General features: G+C 32.9%; 1 protein-coding gene and 2 long non-coding RNA genes across 3 annotated transcripts; 1 reads left to right on the forward strand and 2 right to left on the reverse strand.

The window, feature by feature from the left end:
• Positions 1–4,034: 4,034 nt before the first annotated feature.
• Positions 4,035–6,444, reverse strand: LOC142241009 (uncharacterized). Its single transcript, XR_012723456.1, has 9 exons — positions 6,285–6,444; positions 5,981–6,104; positions 5,746–5,797; positions 5,505–5,567; positions 5,266–5,325; positions 5,032–5,085; positions 4,781–4,837; positions 4,467–4,514; positions 4,035–4,181 (listed from the first exon to the last, which is right to left on the reverse strand). It is a non-coding gene; the product is annotated as an uncharacterized LOC142241009 (long non-coding RNA).
• Positions 6,445–6,553: 109 nt separating this feature from the next.
• On the forward strand, positions 6,554–7,629 carry LOC142241010 (uncharacterized). The gene is made up of 3 exons (XR_012723457.1): positions 6,554–6,865; positions 6,930–7,035; positions 7,101–7,629. It is a non-coding gene; the product is annotated as an uncharacterized LOC142241010 (long non-coding RNA).
• Positions 7,630–12,261: 4,632 nt separating this feature from the next.
• On the reverse strand, positions 12,262–20,893 carry Ice1 (Interacts with the C terminus of ELL 1). The gene is made up of 3 exons (XM_075309761.1): positions 19,254–20,893; positions 18,984–19,193; positions 12,262–17,213 (listed from the first exon to the last, which is right to left on the reverse strand). The coding sequence occupies exons 1-3, from the start codon at positions 20,731–20,733 to the stop codon at positions 12,700–12,702; spliced, it is 6,204 nt and encodes a 2,067-aa protein (XP_075165876.1). The 5' UTR covers positions 20,734–20,893; the 3' UTR covers positions 12,262–12,699.
• Positions 20,894–21,182: the final 289 nt, after the last annotated feature.

The following is a 21,182-nucleotide window of genomic DNA, read 5'->3' on the forward strand; positions in this document are numbered from 1 at the left end:
AATGGACGACGACACCTACTACAAGCAGCTTCCGGGACAGGAGTTTTATACGGCAAAAGGAAGGGGAAAGGTAGCAGATATTTTCAAGCACATAAAACTGTCAAAGTTCGCAAAGAAATATCTGGTTTGGCAAGCCATCTGTACCTGTGGCTTGAAAATCAGCATTTTTATAGCTTCCGGGACTGTCAACCAAGAAATTTACGTGAAAGAGTGTTTGAATAAACGTCTGCTGCCTTTCCTGAAGAAACGTACTGTTTTGGCCGGATTTGGCATCTTGCCATTACGGTAAAAAGGCCATGGAGTGGTACGCCGCCAACAACGTGCAGGTGGTTCCCAAGGACAAGAACCCTCCCAACACGCCAGAGCTCCGCCCAATTGAGAAATACTGGGCTATTGTCAAGCGGAACCTAAAGAAGACCAAAAAAACTGCTAAGGACGAGCAGCAGTTCAAGGCAAACTGGCTTTCTGCGGCGAAGAAGATGGACAAGGTGGCTGTACAAAATCTGATGGCAGGTGTCAAGCGTGAGGCCCGGCAATTCGGATTTGGAAAAGCGAAAGCCTAACTGGGGGCTAATCACAGCAATCGTATCGAAAAAATTGTCGATACGATTAAAAGTTTGGATCACGGGATTCGATCGAAATTTAATGCAATTTCTCAAGCGTTGCCAACAGCAAAAAAACGAAGCAGAACAAAATGAAATGACAAAATTAAGTTAGCGTCACAAAAAAGAATGTAGAAAAAACATGTTTTTGGAGGTTTCAAAGGTTGTATTGCATTATATCTTATGGACCCATATCTCTTTTTACATTCCTCCGAATTCCTTCCTAATTGGAGGATGAGATGAATATAAAATAATTCGGCGACAAATAAGGAATAAAAGTGCACATTGTTATTGGTGTAAGTACATGGGTTTGAAATTGTGTGCACTGTTAGAAAGTCACCTTTTGCAGGCTCAATGGACGATTTCGGCTGACGAAGGAGGCGTTCAAATGGAAAATAATTTTTGGTGACATGCCAATTTTATCACCTTACAATTGTCTGCCGTCTTAAAACTTTTTGCGAGTGGAAGCCTTCATAATTCACTATTCTTACAAGGTGGTCCAGAAGCGTTATGTTGGCACGGAATTGTACGGTATTTGGTTGATCACAATCTCTTGGATATCGATCTAGCATGTGCACTTTATATATGGTTCTTTGCCAAGCTAGAATGCTCGCTGCCGAACTCGGCTATGACCAATTTTTGTTTAACTTTTATTGGAGTTGCATTGGTCCTAAATATTCAATATATGTTCATTATATGTAAATTTACTACAAACTAGCAACAATTCGAACTAGAACTAATATATTTACTATTCCTATATGGCGAAAACAATGTAAAAAACAAGTGAAAAATGTTTTACGATTGCAATTTACCAATCGAAAAAATTGTCGATCAAAAAACTCGATATCGACTCCGGTGATCCGAAAAATTTAGATTTCGATCAAAAGTTCACGATATCGAATGCCGTGATTACCCCCCTGAATATTTTTCCTGAATTTTATACTAATTGAACTTGAAAAAGAAATTTAATTTGATTTTTTAAATAAACGATTTCACCGATTTACACGCGTTTTCCCTTGACCGTATCACCCTTTAGGTTTAAGTTAAGCCGCAATAATCAAAAATAAAAGCAGACAAAAATCATAATTTATTTTGCAAATTTTATTATAGCTTGGAGTGGAAAGATTCAAAGCAGCAATTGAAAACCGCGAAAAATTGGCTATTTTAGCGCGAAATTAATACTGGACGAAAAGTGGCATACATAGAAATCTTTCAGTTATGGTTCGCAAAAAATTCTCTAGCACAACAGAAATGCTTCAAAAATAAAAATGCTAAGTTATTAAGTGCAAAAAATAAACAAAGATACGTATTTTCATTGCAAAACCTAACAAAACTTTAAGGAAATTGACAAATTATTATATTGGAAGTTCTTTCTAAGTCATTACTTTTACTGTATATCCAAATAATCCTTTTTTTTACAGTTATGTATTTTTTTTTTTGAACATAAATCAAGGGACAAATAAAATATTAAAATGAGAAATGTGTACCAATCAATTTCTCGGCAGACGAGGAATTTGCAAAATAATATTTTCTAATTCTATTCAAAACCTCTACGTAAAGTAGAAGCCAAAAAAGTTAAAAAAGATTTTTCAAGTATGTATTCCCGCCCAAAATACTGAAATACAGTGACTCCCACGTCTAACCGGACGCTACCAACGTTAGGTTTAATTTGATCAAATCTCTGTGAAAAATATAGATTTATGGGTAAAATGATACACCAAAATAAAGGAAATTTTGTTTATTATTCTATATAAAAATGCACAAAACGGCCACTCTTAATATATAAATTTAAAAAAACGTAACAAAACATATGAAATTCATTCCACACATCTATCCGGATTATTCAAAAAGCGTATTATTATTAATATTTTGTCGCATATCCTTTAGCAGATGTTAAAGCTTCTAGCCTCTTTGTTATTGAAAACATAAGATTTTTGCAAATTTGAGGATCCATATTGATCCATGCTTCCAAAATGATTGACTTGAGCTCCTGGACATTGGAATGCCCCTTTGGTAAATTTTCGTCTAATTTCGTGCCAAACGTGCTCGATAATATAGAGATGGTGTATAATAATAAATTACTCTATTATCATAAATTTTAATTTGAAATTGCACGCGTCCGGTTAGACGTGTGAGTCACTGTATAATTAATATTTTTAATGGGGACGAGGCCTTCACAGTCGGAAGGGGAGAGAAAGTGGGCGATGGGACCCAGGGCTGTGGAGTTGGAGCCGGAGTCTTGGATTTGGAGTCTGAAGATTTTGCTGGAGTCGGAGAAATTTTGCTCGACCCCGACGAAATATTTCGACAAATTAGATTCCATTAGGGGTTTCAATCGAACAACGAAAAACGAAGTACTGGATTTCAGGCCATTCAAAGTGTATTTATACGGTTGAAATTTCACGGTGATGTAAAAATTAGGTTTGACTAGAATATGGGCTGAATTGGTCAATTGCACTGTCCATTTTTATCATATTAAAATATCGATTTTTGACTCTATATATACTCTTGATAAAGGTACAATTTTAAGGCAATATAACAGTAGAACCTAACGTTGGCAGGCATGTCTAGTTCGAAGATAGGTCATACACATTTAAACACAACTTCCGATTTTTTAAGTAATTCCGTTTTAAGTAATTCCGCCCGTCCTAATTTTTGGCAGTTTATGTTTGTTTTATATATCCGACACATTAAATTTTTTAACATCTAAACATTCTATCTGATTAGTCCGACATTTTGATTTTATTATCATTTTTCTTTTTGTATTTTTTATACAATGCCTATATAGACCAATACCAGGATTTTACTTCTAAAACTTCTGGAAGTTTAATTATTTTTCGAAATTTTGTGTTTTTATAAATACATATTCTGGAGATTGTTATCTACCCATATTTTGATGTGGTCTCTATATAGTCTTGTGTCGTATTTTAATTTAGTAGCCTGAAATTAAAATCTAGAGTTCTTTACACCCCAAAAATGCTGAGGTTTATCATCGAGTCATATCAACATTTAAAATTAGATCTTTTGGACAGATAAACACATATGGCAAAATAGAATACTAATATCGGTCTATTTTTGGAACCTTAAAAATACAATTGGAATACTGTTAAAATGAGATTTAGGTACACCCCCTGGAGTCAGAGTCGAGGCTAATAAGAAATGCTGGAGTCGGAGTCGAGCAAAAGTGACTCGACTCCACAGCCCTGATGGGACCGTTCGGAAAAAATTTAATATCATTAATATTAATATGGATTAATATTAAAAATTTTAAATGAAAATTGTATAAATTTTAAATTTAAAATTTTTAAATTAAAATTGTAAAACCAGCTGAAACTTTTCTTAAACCAACGTTTAACTATTAAAAGAAATTATGACCCAATTTTATAGAAAATTAGTACCCAATTTTATAGAAAGTAAAAACAAACAAATGTGTTCTGGTCTCATATATTTTATTGAATGTTGTTTAATAGCTCATCAAATGTTATATGCACTGAATATTGCCAGCCTATGTGAACTTCGGTAAATTGCTCATCTTTCATGAGGCAACGGATGAAGCAACATGCCCGTTTAGAAAAGTATCTGAAAATAGAATGACGCAAATCTAAATTAGTGACATTCATATTAAGGTATATCTTAGGTAATTTCAGAGTATTTTCAGCCTACCGGTATCATCAAAAATTACTTTATGACAGGGATAACTAAAAGCTCATCATTGCCTATATATATTTATAGCAAATGAAATAGATGACAAACTAACATTCAATAGACAAAACAATGACATAGGGTTTAAAAAATACCCTCTAGCTTAACACTATGTTGTTGGTTTGTCATCAATTCAATTGTTTTTAACAGTGTTATACATACCTATGAGCTACGAGTATTGTTCCAAGCAAAACTAAGAAGCACCATTTTCTAAAAATAGAAAGAGAAAACACGTGTTGTAGTTTTTTTCTCAAGATAACAATAAAATGGATACAATATTTGAAAGTTCTCAGACTAAAGTAATCAACAAAAGAATATTCAGGTATATGCTTGTCTACTGTAATTATCATCATAAATACTGATGGCTGTGAGAGAGGGAACTTTGTGAAAACTAGGTTCGTTCGCTTGCCTTCATTTAAAGGTTATGTAAATAAACGAACAAACCTAATGTATAATAGAAAAATGATAATACAAACCTTCAACTATTAAAAGCCCGAATTTCACTGAGATATTTGACATTCAATTTTTTGGATCTGAAATAAAAAAAATCGGAAATATTTATCACTGATTTAAATAAAACATTTGAAAATTGATATAAAAAAATCGAATTTTCAGATAATAAAAACCAATCCGCATTATAACTCAGACTGGGGCGGTATACAAAAGCATCATAATATAAAAAATATTTAAAACTCGTGGATTCGATAGAAATCCCTGTGATACTAACCTCAGTTTTATTCAGAATTCATGTTGTTTTTCCTCGGAAACAAATTACTTTCATCTGTAAAGAAAAAAAAAGGATACCACTAAGAAAATCATTCATTGAAAAGAAATTTTTAAATTTTATCGTAATTAGAAATATCAGAAAAAAATAACCAATCCGCATAATAATCTCAGACTGGGGCGGTATCAAAAAACATCATAATGGATGAAATTTGCGTATATATTTAGGGGGACGTACCTTATGATTAAATTCGTTTTCAGCACGCCTCAACAATGGAAAATATCGACGTTTTATATTCTGTAATAGAAAACGAATACGTATTTAATTCATCAAATCAAAACAAATTGTTAATTTAAATTATTATCGTAATTATATCAGAAAAAAATAACCAATCCGCATAATAATCTCAGACTGGGGCGGTATCAAAATACATCATAATGGATGGAAATTAAAATTATATACTTAGTTGAACGTACCTTTTAAATTATCGCATCGCTCACGGATTGGAAAACCCATTGCCATCCTTAAATTCAAACATTCTGCAAGAGGACGAGAATACGTATATTATTCCACTTCAAACTCAAACCTATTTATTAACTTTCTTGAAAATATTAAGGCAATTTCAGTCTACCAGTATCATCAATATTGTCTTATGACAGGGATAACTAAAAGCTCATCATTGCCCAAATATTTCAGAAAATACCTTTGCATACACACCTTTTCATGATGCGGGGTTGAAATGCACACATTGTTGGCCACATCTGAAAAACTAAACGATAAAAACACGTGTGAGTAAAACTTCGGTGACCCCATGCATTCAAAAAGGCATTGTTGAAGACGTATCAGACGAAAGTAATCAACATAAAATATTCAGGTATATGCTTGTCTACTTTAATTATCATCATAAACTAAATGTTATATTGTTTTACAAAGAAAACAATGTGCTACATACCTTTTTAACCTCAAAACATCATGTAGCATTCCAATGCACTAAGAGAGAATCAAATGTGGCATCATTTTCAATGTCCGATGTTTTTATAGGGAAATACTGCATCCAAATCGATCAATTAAGCCATCTACAATATATAATAAATATATGATTAGAATATGGAGTATTGCAAATGATTTCCATTTTATCAAACAAATTTTTTCAGATAAATAAAACCAATCAACACAGTTATTCAGACTGGGGCGGTATAGCAAAACATCATTTTCGATTTACCATTTTGTTGTCATAATTACAATGTTTTACTTACTTTATATTATCAAGTATCCATCCACCAAATTATAGTCATACAATTTTTGTTGAAACCCAACATCGGCTCAGATGTTGCTTCGTCAACGTCTTTTTTACAAATGAAAGATTTTAATGCGAAGCCATTTTAATTGTTCTTGTCCAAAATTTTCCATGTGCTTGGGTTTTAGGAGCGACTTTTAGTAAAGTTGAATTTGGCATACAACAGAAGAGTATGGCAATATCGTATTTTTAACGAAGAATCCCAATAAACACAGGATGAGCGTTTTTCAAATGCAACAACTTTTCAGTTTGAGGGTAAATATAATTTTCAACATAAATTCAACTTGACTTGAAATAGCTCATCTTCAATACATCTTCAAATTGTTTGCGAATTACTTTCAATTTGCCAAAATGTTGACGAAATCTTTGAAAAGTTGTTGAAGATAATATGAGAAAACTTTGACAAAACACTACCCTAAAATGCAACGAAAAAACCATGTGGTTTTCAATACTTATTTGTGCAACGAAGTTCGTGGTCAATTGCAAGAAATAAAAAAATGGAAAATTTTAGACAAATAACCAAATAGTTTATAAAAACAGGTAAGTGAAAATAAAAAATGAAATAAAACTTTAAGGAAGTCACTAAATGTATATCTCTTTGCAGAAAACTAAAATTATGGATTCTACGTTCTTAAAAACATTAAAAAGCTGACCGATGAAAAAATGGTGGACAATTAACTGGAACTGCTTCAAATAGTTTATAATAATTGGTACGTCAATATGAAAAATTAAATCAACACTTTAGAGAAGTCACTAAATTTAAATCTCTTTGCAGAAAACCAAAATCTTTGGATGCTACATTCTTGCAAACATTAAGAAGCTGACCAATGAAAAATGAGTGGCTTATCGACAAGAAAAAGTTTCCAGAAACATTACAAGTGCAACCAATTAAAATTGTTAAAAACAACAAATTGTTGAAATCAACAAGTTCTGGATGAAAAAGGGGATCACATCGTCAGTTTAATTCATATGCTATTATCAGTTTAAAATTGATATTTTGTGAATTCCTTCTGCTGGAAATCAATTCTAACACGCGGTCCAGTACGTTCCTAATTTCAAATTGCCCGCATGTTAATAAATTTTAATGCTGTTTTATGGCACCAAAAGGAATGCAAAAGTGTTTACTAATAATGTTTAAGATATTTAAAGTTTTGTTGTTTGTTTTTTTTTTTTTGTTCTTATTTGTTGATATGTTTAATAAGATTATTATTTATCAATTGATATTGTAGTGTATCATGTAGTGTAGTGTATTATTATATATTTTATTTTGATGAAAATGAATAAATTATACAAAATTCATAGAATTTTGGCTTTGACTTTCAATTTGAAGTGGGGATATCATTCATACAAATTTAGGTTGAAAAGTATTTGCAACGATGTTAATTTTGAATTGGACTCGCATCGAAAATTGTTTGACAAATTATTGAGTAGCGATGCATTTCAATTTGAGGATAACACTTGAGATATTATTGCTAATGTGTTGAATTTCACTGTTGAGGGTAATGTCTGTTTTTTGTTGAGAACGCGATTTTCTCAACAATTTCTCAACTTGAATATTACCCTAATCCTTTGAAAAAATGTTTGAAAAATAGTTGAAATTTAGCATTTTTCAAACGTTTGTGTTTATTGGGATACTCCCAATAAACACAAGCAGTGGAGAAATGCTTATATTCAATACGCTTTCAAACATTTTGTCAAAGAATTACCATAGAATAAAAATTGAGAAATTGTTGAGAAAATCGCGTTCTCAACAAAAAACAGGCATTACCCTCAACAGAAGAATTCAACACGTTAGCAACAATTTCTCAACATATTAACAACAACTTTTCAAACTAAATTTCATTTTAATGCTTCAAACCTATTGGGAAATTTGTTGAGGGCAAGCAATTTGCAAGACCATTTGAATTAATGTTGAATATGGGATTCACTGTCAAATTGATATGGTGTTACATGTGAGAAATACTCATCCTTGTGTTTGTTGGGCTGAAACAAACAAACAAATCCACATCTGATTACTATCAAAAGTAAAGTAATGCATACCCATAACGTTATATGGTGATATAAATAGTGATATAAAGGTAAGTACTATGTTCGCTTTTCGAGTTGAAATTTTCGCGGTTACTTTATTAAAACAGTTCAATATAAAGCAGATAAATTAACTCAATTGATGCGCAGTATCTTGTTTCTCTGAATTTCGTTTGTTTCATTTATAATTTTGTTGATTTGTTTGGGGGTTGTTGGTCTAAAACTTAATAATAATTTTAGATTATTTTGTTTTTTTAGTTTAGTTTTGAAACTAACTAATCTCAACATATGGAAGGATTTAACACGATCTAATTAGGGACTGTGCGCTTTATGTCAGTTTTTCAACTTGAAAAAATAAACAAAGTACCATAAGGCCGGTACTCTGTTCGATTTTCGCGTTGAAACTCCATACAAAGCCAAAAAATGCGAAAAACTAGCGAAATTTTTTCCATTTGTGGTACTTTGTTTTTTTTTTTCGAGTTGAAAAACTGACGTTTATAGCATGGCGGCATTTGCAATGTGAATTAAGAAATAATTTATTTATTAAAAATATTTGTGTGGGTTTGTAATGCAACTACGGATCAAAGGAGGAGCAGATCAATTGCGCAAGGAAAAATAAAATGTTAATTTTGTAATATCAAGCAGCAACCACCAACTTAATTCCATATCGCTCCCTCTTAAATAGCGCTCCCTGTTACCTAAATAAACACCGCTTTCTATATGCGAAATAATGGTTTCTATAAATTGTTTTCGAAAGAATGAACATAGTACCGGCCTATAAAGCTGAGTACTATGTTCAGTTTTCAAGCTGAAAACCAGCTTGTTTTCACGGTTACTTTTTTTTAAATTAATTAAATTATAAATATAAAATGGTTCACAGTCAATTCCTTAGATGTTTTCCATTCATTATTTCACAAGACTTTATAAAAATATAATCGACTTCATACAGATTTTTATACCCTTCATCATAGGATGGGGGTATATTAACTATGTCATTCCGTTTGTAACACATCGAAATATTGCTCTAAGACCCCATAAAGTATATATATTCTGGGTCGTGGTGAAATTCTGAGTCGATCTGAGCATGTCCGTCCGTCCGTCCGTCCGCTATCGACTTGAAACTTGGCACAAGTAGTTGTTATCGATGTAGGTCGGAAGGTATTGAAAATGGGCCATATCGGTCCACAAAGAGAAGAAAATTTCATCCGATCCGGCTGAAATTTGGTACATGATGTTGGTATATGGTCTCTAACAACCATGCAAAAATTGGTCCATATCGGTCCTTAATTATATATAGCCACCATATAAACCGATCCCCATATTTGGCTTATGGAGCCTCTAAGAGAAGCATATTTCATCCGGCTGAAATTTGGCACATGGTGTTGGTATATGGTCTCTAACAATCATGCAAAAATTGGTCCACATCGGTCCATAATTATATGTAACCCCCATATAAACCGATCCCCAGATTTGGCTTGCGGAGCCTCAAAGAGAAGCAAATTTCATCCGATCCGGCTGAAATTTGGTACATGATGTTGGTATATGGTCTCTAACAACCATGCAAAAATTGGTCCACATCGGTTCATAATTATATATAGCCCCCATATAAACCGATCCCCAGATTTGGCTTGCGAAGTCTCCAAGAGAAGCAAATTTCATCCAAGCCGGTTGTAATTTGTAACATGGTGTTAGTATATGATCTTTAACAACCGTGCCGGAATTGGTCCATATCGGTCCATAATTATATATAGCCCCCATATAAAACGTTCTCCAAATTTGACCTCCTCTTGGAGGAGCAAAATTCATCCGATCCGGTTCAAATTAGGAACGTGGTGTTAGTATATGGTCGCTAACAACCATACCAAAATTGGTCCAATCACACAATCGGTTCATAATCATGGTTGCCACTAGAGCCAAAAATAATCTACCAAAATTTTATTTCTATAGAAAATTTTGTCAAAATTTTATTTCTATAGACAATTTTGTCAAAATTTTATTTCTAAAGAAAATTTTGTTAAAATTTTATTCGGTTCATAATAAAATTTTCATCATTTTCAAAATTTTATTTCTATAGAAAATTTTGTCAAAATTTTATTTCTATAGAAAATTTTGTTCAAATTTTATTCGGTTCATAATCATGGTTGCCACTCGAGCCACAAATAATCTACCAAGTTTTTATTTCTATAGAGAATTTTGTCAAAAGTTTATTTCTATAGAAAATTTTGTTAAAATTTTATTTCTGTAGAAAATTTTGTCAAAATTATCTTTCTATATTTTGTCAAAATTTTTATTTCTATAGAAAATTTTGTGAAAATTTTATTTCTATACAAAATTTTGTTAAAATTTTATTTCTGTAGAAAATTTTGTCAAAATTGTATGCCTATTTTGTCAAACTGAATTATATACGTATTGGATCGATGTTTTTTGATTTAATATATACCACGTATGGACTTACATACAATTTATAAGATGGTGTTAGGAGGTTTTAAGATACCTTGCCATCGGCAAGCGTTACCGCAACTTAAGTAATTCGATTGTGGATGGCAGTGTTTAGAAGAAGTTTCTACGCAATCCATGATGGAGGGTGCATAAGCTTCGGCCTGGCCGAACTTACGGCCGTATATACTTGTTGTACTTCTAATTTTGTATTTTGGTGAAAAATACGAACATAGTACTCACCTTAACCCCCATTTTCATGAAGCTCCGTTAGTGCTACGTTAGCTATCGAACTTTTAAACCGTGATATCTACATATCTGTCATCTTGCGTATATATTCCATATGCCAGTTAGAAACTTAACTGCTGAAATTTTTTCAGTTAAAGTTAACCGGAGAAACATATTTCCATTTTTCTTTCTGTTAACTGGCAGTTAAAGCCTAACGGAGCTACATGAAAATGGCCGTAAATGGAAAAATATTTCGGTAGTTTTTCGATTTTTTGTTTTTGTATGGGATTTCGCTGTGGAAACCGAACATAGTACCTACCTTATTAACGAAATGTGTCGTTAAAAGTCTGCCAATGAAACAAATTCGTTAATACAACGACATTTTTCATTATTATAATTTTCTGCTAATCAACGTAACATTTCGTACTATTAACGAATCCTTTCATTGTATTAATGAAAATATTTCGTTATATCAATGAAAATTTTTCGTTGGCTGAATTTTCTTTGTGTGCAGGAAAATCGGATTGAAAATACGGTTTCTAGGAGCCCAAGAAGTAAAATCAGGAGATCGGTCAAAACATGGACCGATACACCCCATTGTCGACACACCTATCTTTGGTTCTAATATACCTCTAGGTTTCCAATTTCAGGAAAATCGGATAGAAAATACGGTTTCTAGAAGCCCAAGACCCAAGTCGGGGGGTCGGTTTATATAGGGGCTATACCAAAACATGGACCAATAGGCAACATTTTCGGCATATTTATGGTCCTAAGATACCTCTTGGATTCCAATTTCAGACAAATCGGATAGAAAATACTGTTTCTAGAAGCCAAAGACCCTAAATCGGGGGGTCGGTTTATATGGGGGCTATACCAAAACATGGACCGATATAGCCCATCTTCGAACTTGACCTGCTTGGAGACAAAAAAACGAGTTTGTGCAAAAACTAAGCAAGATAGCTTTATTATTGAAGGCTGTAGCGTGATTACAACAGACATCCAGACGGACATCTTTATATCGTCTTAGAATTTCTCCCTGATCAAGAATATATATACTTTATATAGTCGGAAATCGATATTTCGATGTGTTACAAACGGAATGACAAACATGTTATACCCCCATCACCATTCTACGGTGGTGGGTATAAAAAACGCCATCCGTTAGCATATACATTATTTTAATTTAAACCTTTAAAAATGGAGCTTTAAAAAATATCCCAGTGCATCTAAACTAATTAAAAATAACATTAGGTATAATACACATTTATTTTGTTTATAAAATAAGGACTTATACTAAAGTATTTATAAAAATTCTTATGTCTAATTATTATAATCCTACGGCTTATCTGGGAAACAATAAATAAGAACTACATAGGAGCGACGCTCACTGAATGGAACAAATCATATAATTAGAATAAAATCTCAAATTTACAATTGCTTCACTTTTTAATAGAAACAAGTTGGTTGGCAGGGTGTGTCAAAGATAACACATTATTGTGAATGAAAATTATATAGTTTTTGATAATATAACGATGTGGATTTGCAGTTTTAAAGTTATACATATTTTGAATAATATACACTATTGTATGCTTTCCCTTTTCCAGCAGTCATTATATCCCTTTTCTGACAATCATTATAATATTGATTCCAAATATTAATATGTTCTAAATAAATGGTTTTAACGACTAGATATTTTTGGGATTTTGACTTTGAATAGTTTTCAAAAATTCCAATTTCTTACGATGAATGAATGTCTTAAACATAGCTTGAGTATGTGGTTCTAAATCGTAATTGGGCTTAAAGCATCGCAAACGATTAAAACAATTTACGAAACCAAAGCGTTGCAAACGTAGTATGGAGCACACGGCCGCCTCCTGTATTATTTTGCGCGGAAATGCATTCAAGAAACGCGAAAACAAATTCATATACACCTCAATATTCCATGCAATGGGAAAAGGTTTTATAATAAATGAAATAATTTCCAGTAACACTGATATTCTTAAATCATAATCGGTGCTAATTAAGGCTTCGTTGAAATATTCATTGGCTAGTGGTAATAGATATGGTTGAAGTACGACTGTTTCGACTTTGGTAGGTAGCAATCTTTTGCAAAACAGTCCGAAGGAAAACGTGATGTCATCTTGGAATTTAGAATTCTTTACTTTTTCAACCAAATTGATTGCAACATCCTCAAACGTGGGACTATACACCAAATAATGATATTCGTAACGCAGTTTTGAAATTAAAATCTTGCCTCTCAACTCTGCGTCTTCCATATCATATCTGGTACACATAAGACAGTGTTGAATGACAGTAATCAAAGCATTAGAACAATCATATGTAGAATCCTCTTTTGGGGGTAATGTTGTCGGATACCACATTAGAACTTCGTGAACCATAGGAGTGGCGTTGATAGAATAATGGTAAAGACATTTTGCTATAAATAACCTAGCAGGATGTTGTTTTATTTGAGGCTCCAAAAATTTACATGCGATCAAGTATAGTTGCGTTAGATGTATGCAAGCATTCAAGTTATTCTTATCGGCATGTTGACTTGCGAAGAGTTGTGATTCAATCTTTTCTACCAGAATTGAACTAGCATCAACATTTAATACCATAAGATGTTTCAAAAGATAAAATAGACGCTGAAGAGTTTGGCTTAAGTGGCGGGGAGGCATTTCTTGTATGAATGATGGCAAATGCCTTTCTTCCACAGGTGATGGTTCAGACTCCTTGGCTGTATGTAGCATACTTGTGCAGAATAATTCATAATCTATATTACTTTGCTTAAGTTTTGCTATTTGTTTGGAAGCCATAATATCGGGATCCATTGCCATAGGATAGTTACAGTAATTCGTAAGATCGTATTTATAGTTTTGCAATAGGGATATCTGATTTTTTGAAAAATTCCCCGACTGCGAATTCACTATCCTTTTGTGTTGCTGTGGTGAGTAGTTGCAAATTAAACTTTCCAAAAGAGAACTATTAGCTTGATTTGGCCTATAGCTGGGGGAAAGTTCTAGAGGAATTTCGAAAGTGGCGGTATTTAAGAGTTTTTGTACTGTATCTTCTTTTACTTCCTCTTCAATGCAATTCTGTGGAGATTGAGGTGATTCGGTATTGTCAAAAGGATTGTTATAACCCATTTCGATATTGTTTACGTTTTTTGGGGTATTATTGTCAGCAACATGGGTGCTATCTGTTATATTTTCATTTGGTTTTTCGCAGACTGTCCGCTTTCCTTCAGTCCAATGTGGAGAATCATTTTGCGATGCATTGCATTCTATGCGTATTACCGGTGGGGCCTCTGACAATGTATAAACATTTTTAGCAAAACCTGTGATTTCTTCATTTTTGGTAATCTCTCTTTCCTTCATAGTCTCGTGCTCGCCAATTTCTCTAAAGAACCCCATGTTTGTGGATGCTTTAATTTCATGGGATTTTTCATTCTTCTTATTTGCCACTCTCGTTGCTTCCACTTTCATTTTATTCCTATCAACTCTGGTATATTTTCCAATTTCCACCGGAGATATACTTATTTTAGTACTTTCATCTAAAATTAATTTTTTGGCCCTAATACGTTCTGAACGCTTGCAAACCGGTTGAAGAATTTCTGCTTCATGTTCTGCTTTACGCTTTCTTCCAATCGAAGAGATTTTCTTCTCTTGCTCTCCATTAGAACTCAGCAAAATTTCATCTGCATTATATAGAATTTCATCAATTATGGGATTCATAGAATCTGTTAATATATCTTTACACATGGTGCTATTTAGAATAGAGCTAATATCGCAGGAATTAAGATTATCGCCCTCACAATTTTCTTTCGACTTTGTGGTATTATTTTGAGCCTTCACATACTCATGAGGTAGATGTATGCCATTAGAAATATTTTGTAAATTTGTAACTTGAGTTTTCCCTATTGTATTAATATCTCCTCGATTTTGTTTCTCTTCTTCCGAACTCTTATTAGAAATATCTTCATCTATCATAAGTTCACTACAAGGGGAAGTAATGTCAAGGGTCTTTTCTGTTTCCATAATGGTCGATGATATTTCAATAATAGACAATTCAGTCTCTGTATCACTATATATCTGTTCTTTGGTTGATTCAACCTTTTCTGAAGGTAAAAGAGGGTTATTTTCTTTTGTTGCTAAATCTAAAGTGGGAAGTTTTGTTGGATTTTGTATATTTATATGATTGCTTGTATTCACCTCCGGGATAGATGGTATGAACTCATCTTGTGAAGTACAACCATTTTTATTTAATATTTCCGTAATGCGTGAAAATGGGAATTTAGTTTCGCTTTCAGTATCATGCTTACCAAAACAATTTGATTTTTTGCGGAATTTCCGTAGTTCACTGGTTTCATTATCTTTTTGACTATTTCTGATTTTTTCAACTTTTGATATAGGATTATTCAATTGTACGTTATGGTCAATTTCTCTCTGGTTATCTGATCCATGGATATTATGTTGATTGTGTAAAGAATATTTAATAACATCATCGGGTGAACAGCTGTTTGGCATAGCACTTTTATCAAAATATACATTACTTGCTGCATTTCCCATAATTTGCTCTTCAACGTAAATATTTTGCGTTTCATGTTGAGATAAGTTTGGTAATACACATGACTTTGACATGGGGAAACTCATATATTGGACTGAATTATTAGTTGCTTGTTTAAAGACTAACGAATCTCCAACACCAAGTTCGTTATTTACAGAATGTGATGATTGGTTGGGCAATTGTTCATCTACGTATCGTATTTCGTTTTCTTCCACAACTGCATCTTCTGATGATAGCTCAAACTCTTTCTCCAGATCAGTGTTAAAACCGTTAATATCGTCATCATCTTGCATTTCATTGCACATAATAAGATCTTGCTCCAAATGCTGATCAATTATTGTTTCTAATCGCTTCTGATTCTCACTATCATAATTTTCAAATATAATTAAACCTTGAGATTTTTTCATTAGGTGCATCTCAGCATTACGGAGAATTGGTGTTGGTATTTCAGGTATAGAATACTGATCTTTCATTGAACTGCTATATACTGTGTTACTATCATTTTCTTTCATAGGGGTTTCATTAAAATTCATAGAAATATTTTGTATACTTTGAACATCTATCTGTGGCGGGTGATATATATTTCGGATTTGATCGTATTGATTTCTATGCGTAATATCATTTTCTTTTATAGTTTTGTCTCTATCACAATTATTATATTGGGAATCATAAACACGTGCGGTTATATCGCCACATTGGGATAATTCTACATCGAAGTGGTTAATGTGAGTACTAGGGGCGGAGATTTGATTCGGTGCAGAATTAATTTCGACATCATTTGTAATGACCTCATATCCTACTTTTATCTCATTAACATTCGTTTCATCCTCATCGTTTTCTGTATCCGAATCGCCAAATAGAGAACTGTACAATTCCTTTTTATTTGAAGATTTTGTCGGTTTCAACACTTCAGCTGGTATGGCAAAAGAAAAGTTTTCTTTAAAATACGAATGTTCTGCTCGTATGTGAGCTTCATTTCTATTTGTGGTAATATCAGGTGATGTACTCCCCGATATATTCACGCAATGATTATGAGCAGGGTATTCATCATGTGCTGTGTTTTGATTTTCTTCATCTCTGACCTCTAAGTGACTTAAATATCTACAAAAGTCTTTCAATTCTTTAGGTCGTTGTAAATATTCCTCAGAAGAAGGACACCCTGTTTCCTGCTTATTAATAGCCATGATTTCATTCACATTATCGTTTGACCTACAATCAATGTCGAAGACACTCTTTAGGAAATCCACTGCAGTTTCTGTAGGTATTTCTTTTTCTTCTTCATTCTTCTTTGTTATCACACAATTCTCGATGGCTTTACAATTCTCCATATTTTTATCTTTAGAAGATTTCTTTTTCGATTTTTTAGATTTCAATAACCTCTTTAGGGCTTTTTTCTTATCTTTGCTTAGTTTTACTCCTTCAAACATTTCCTTTATGCTATTTAGAATTTCTCTTTGGTTACGCTTTCTTTCTTTAGATGCTTTGACAATGTATTGGAATTCATTTTTAATATCTCCCTCCATTGGCATATTGATAGAGTTTTTATTGTCGTTTGATGTCTCTCGAATCTCAGAACGAGATGTATAAAGTTCTGAAGAAGAATTCTGAGAGGTATTGTTTTCTACGGCAGTATCTGAAAATTGAAAAAAATGTAGAAGTATAAAGCTTTAGATTGATATATAAATAGAATTTCAAGTTACAATAGAAGTATGTAGACTATCCATTTCGCCAATAAGTGTTCCCCGATTATATGTTTAGCACAATGATAATAAACACTTTTAATGCCTTCCGAGATTGTTGAAAAACATTGCTCATTACATGCAAAATGAGGTTACAGACTGACATAGAATTAAAGGATTGAAGATAAATTCGGGACCTATGCTTGTGGTTTGTGTCTCGACTAGGCAAAAATAAAAATAAACTTTGTGGTTCGAATTCAACGTGTGGAAAGCATTCCAAAAAACTAGTTTTTCTTAAAAAAAGAGGCAATTTAGTGGCACAAAAACTCCCAAACGCGGTTAATTATTTTATATATAGTCATACCATGCCTTCGTGGTTTTACACCGTCGGAAAATTGAGCCGTTAGAGATAATCGCTAGTAACTCTACTCTATAAAAGAGTAAAAAAAAAAACAAGAACAAAAAAAAAATAATAATAATAAAAATAAAAAATAATAATAATAAAAATAAAAAACAAACAATATATTAAAACAAAATAAAAAAAAATAAATAAAATAAAAAACAAGTCTAGAAAATAATATAACAATATTTATAGTACAACCTTTGTAAGTAGGCATTTGCGAGTAGTAATCAATTCCTAATTATCAGTTAATTTTTTTGTTGCTTTTTTATATACATATGTCAAATTGTTTTTGTAACGTAGTCTACATATTGTAGTTCCCAACGCTGTTTAACCTATGATATATACTTAGTATTAAGGTGCAACTATATGTCAAGTTTATGCAGTCCTAGTTAGTTTTTATTAAATAAAAAACAAAAATTAGAAATCAAATATAAAATAACTCAAATATATAAGTTCGAGGATTAAAAATTGTTAACATAAAAATATATATTATTTAAATATTAAATTTTTAGATGCAAATAATTAAACTTTTTGGTTAATAACCTGCGTTAGTAGGCATTTGAGAGTAGTAATCAATTCCTAAATTTTTATATTTATATATCAAATGGTTTTTGTAACGTAGTCTACATATAGTAGTAAGATATATACTTAGTAATAAGGTGTAATAATGTCAAGTTTTTGCAGTCCTTGATTGTAGTCCTAATTATTTTTATAATTTCTTTTTTAAGTAAATTTAATGTAATTCCTTATTTTGAGTATCCCTGTAACCGTATATGGCCATTTCGGCTTGGTTGTAAAATGAGTTAAATAAATAAAAATAAAATTTTTTGGAACGCGTTCCACAAGTGAATTTCGTCCAACAAACTTAAATTCATTCCACAAATTTTAACTTTGCTTAGACGCAAACGAATTTAATTCTCAAATTTATCTTCACACCCTTATAGAAAGAATTATGTTTCAAAATCGTCACAAATCGATATTGGTCAAATAGTACTGAAATAGATTATTTCTACAATAATGTTTCAATGATCTTAAAAACCAAATTAAACCGGGTTTCCTTTATATATGTTTTGATGTTGGCCAAGATGGACTGACATTCAACAATTGATCAATAACCAAAAAATATTAAAATTCAAAAATTTTAAATATTTCAAATATTAGAAATTAATTTCAAAATGGCAATATTTTGCATATAAAAAGAAAGCCTGTCTATCGCAAGATCCTACATACATATTTCTCACGGACTTCGCAATAGAAACAAGGATACATATAAATAACATTTGTATACTCCCATATTGACTTAGTATAGTCAACAACTCACCTTCTTCACGTATAGTGTCGCTCAGCTCATATCTTGTTTCTAACTCCTCCAAGTCTGGCTCCTGAATCGATTCAGAATTCGACCCATAGCTGTCCGATATATCTCCAATACATGTTCTTCTTGCCTGCGGACGAGCTATATGTGTTGATGTTAGTAATGAGGATTCCTGAAACCTCGATGGACTGGTGGCAATATTTCTTGTATCACATGCTACAAAAAAGAAAAAAAAATACTTAAAAAGTGATTTCATAATGTAAAACAAGTACATACAATTTCCTTGATTCATTTGAAGGCTGCTTTGGTTGTCTAAAGTTTCATGCGAAGTAGCATGAGAAGATTGCACGTTCGCATTTGTTGCTGCTACTGAACTATCGTAAAGTTCTCTTAACCAGCTGTGGAATTGTCTCTGATTAACGATATCTTGTGTTATACTAGAACTAGCAGAAATGCCCGCATTACTGCTGCTAGATGTATGTAGTAAACCCAATATCATCCTTCCAAATATATGCCACAACTCGTGAAACGTTGGCATTTCTATTTGATTTAATTGTGATGATGCATTTAGGGAGGTGAGTAAAGGATTATTTCTTGGCATATTTGGCATAGGAACTGTATTGGTTATGGGAACATTCGTCGAAGCTGGTGAATTGTTGGATTCGGTTTCATTATTAGGTATTGGTGAAGGCGAAGGTGTGGGTATTTCCTGTTTAATACCTTGGTTCGTAATAGTGTTCGAAGATATTGGAGTATTTGCATAACGTTTGGCTTTGCGTGGAACAAAATCAATGGGACGCCTTATATTACATAGCCAAGTGCATGTCCCAATTGTTTTTACATTAGTCCTTATATTCTCTGCAGGCTGTGGTAGATCTATAAGAGGAGATATTGGCATAATATTTTGCCATGGAACAAATTCCTTTAAAATATCATTCACAGCGGTTTGAGTTTGAGCTTCGGGAAAATTAGTGCCTATGCTACGGAACTTGATGAAACATGTTGTTGTTGTCCCACGTGTTGTCATTGTACTTATATGTTGTGTACCCTGGGTTCGTAATTCTACTTGACATTGCGTCCCTTGGCTAATCTTTGATACATTATCTCTAGTTACGGTTTGTTCTTTCAAGAGTTCACACTGAATGGCTACTTCTTCCCTACGAATTTTTTGCGATTTTGTTCTCGATAGTGTTGGGTTTTTAGGGCTATTGCAGCCGGGTACATTATACTTTATGTTTAGCTTTGCACAGTACTGTTTCAACTCTTCGACCATACTGCGGTCCTGAACATTTTTTACAACATCTTCTCCTTCAGTTCTTTGGAACAGTCTCAAATACTTTACTACCAAGTCATTGTACTTTACGGGGCATTCTTTTAGGTCTGCCAAACTGGATTCAAGCTGCTCACATTCCAATAATTTGCTGGTTAAGTCAGCGTCCGCTTTTTCGTATTTATTTTCCAATTCCTGCAAGGCTTTCGTTTTCTCTTCAAGATTTCGCTTCTCGGTAGTGTATAGAACTTGAATATCCAGTGCAGTTTTCTGGAAATCCTTCAGCTGGGAATGAAGCTGCTGGTTATCACATTTTAACTTCTGTATTTCTTTTAACAGTTCGTCCGCTTTTGCAACCCTCTTAGCCAAATCCAAACGTTTCCTCGACTTAGATACCACTGGTGTTTCCTTCTTTACACTAGTTGCCTTCGGAGGGGTGGATTGGAGGAAGTCCAAATTTAAATCACCGAAATCAAAATCGCACATATTGGCAATTAGAGAAACCTTCGAAAAAACACACACAAGAGCAAACGTGTTAAACTTATGCACCGAAAAACATCTTTAATTAAATATTATTTGATGTAAATGACGCAAATTGAAATAAAGACGCACGAAGAAACGTTTTAAACATGTGAAACAGAGTACGGTGTCGAAGAAAAGCCGGGTGAAAAGCGCCGTCTATATTCCAAAATGTCAACTTAATGGGCCGTACATACTAATAAGTTTTACATAGCATATGCGCCGTCCGTACTGCGTCGTCCAGACTATAAGTTTTTCCGGACGGAATGGCTGTGTTTGTAAAGAATCTTATGCGCGTTTCAGACAATAAGTTTATTCGGATGACGGTGATCGTGTCGAATATATCCCATATATTGACCACATTATAAGTTAAATCCGAAGGCATAATAGAAACTGCTGCATGTTTATGGGATCGA

The sequence above is a fragment of the Haematobia irritans genome, chromosome 5 (genome assembly GCF_050003625.1).
Source record: "Haematobia irritans isolate KBUSLIRL chromosome 5, ASM5000362v1, whole genome shotgun sequence".
Lineage (NCBI taxonomy): Eukaryota > Metazoa > Arthropoda > Insecta > Diptera > Muscidae > Haematobia > Haematobia irritans.

Bases quoted from the DNA above. Each gene is read 5' to 3' on its own strand.
- Ice1 (XM_075309761.1), bottom strand. From the start codon at position 20,733: ATGTGCGATTTTGATTTCGGTGATTTAAATTTGGACTTCCTCCAATCC. The intron at 19,194-19,253 runs GTATGTACTTGT...TCTTTTTTGTAG, and splicing joins TCAAATGAATCAAGGAAATT to CATGTGATACAAGAAATATT. The intron at 17,214-18,983 runs GTGAGTTGTTGA...TTCAATTTTCAG, and splicing joins CGACACTATACGTGAAGAAG to ATACTGCCGTAGAAAACAAT.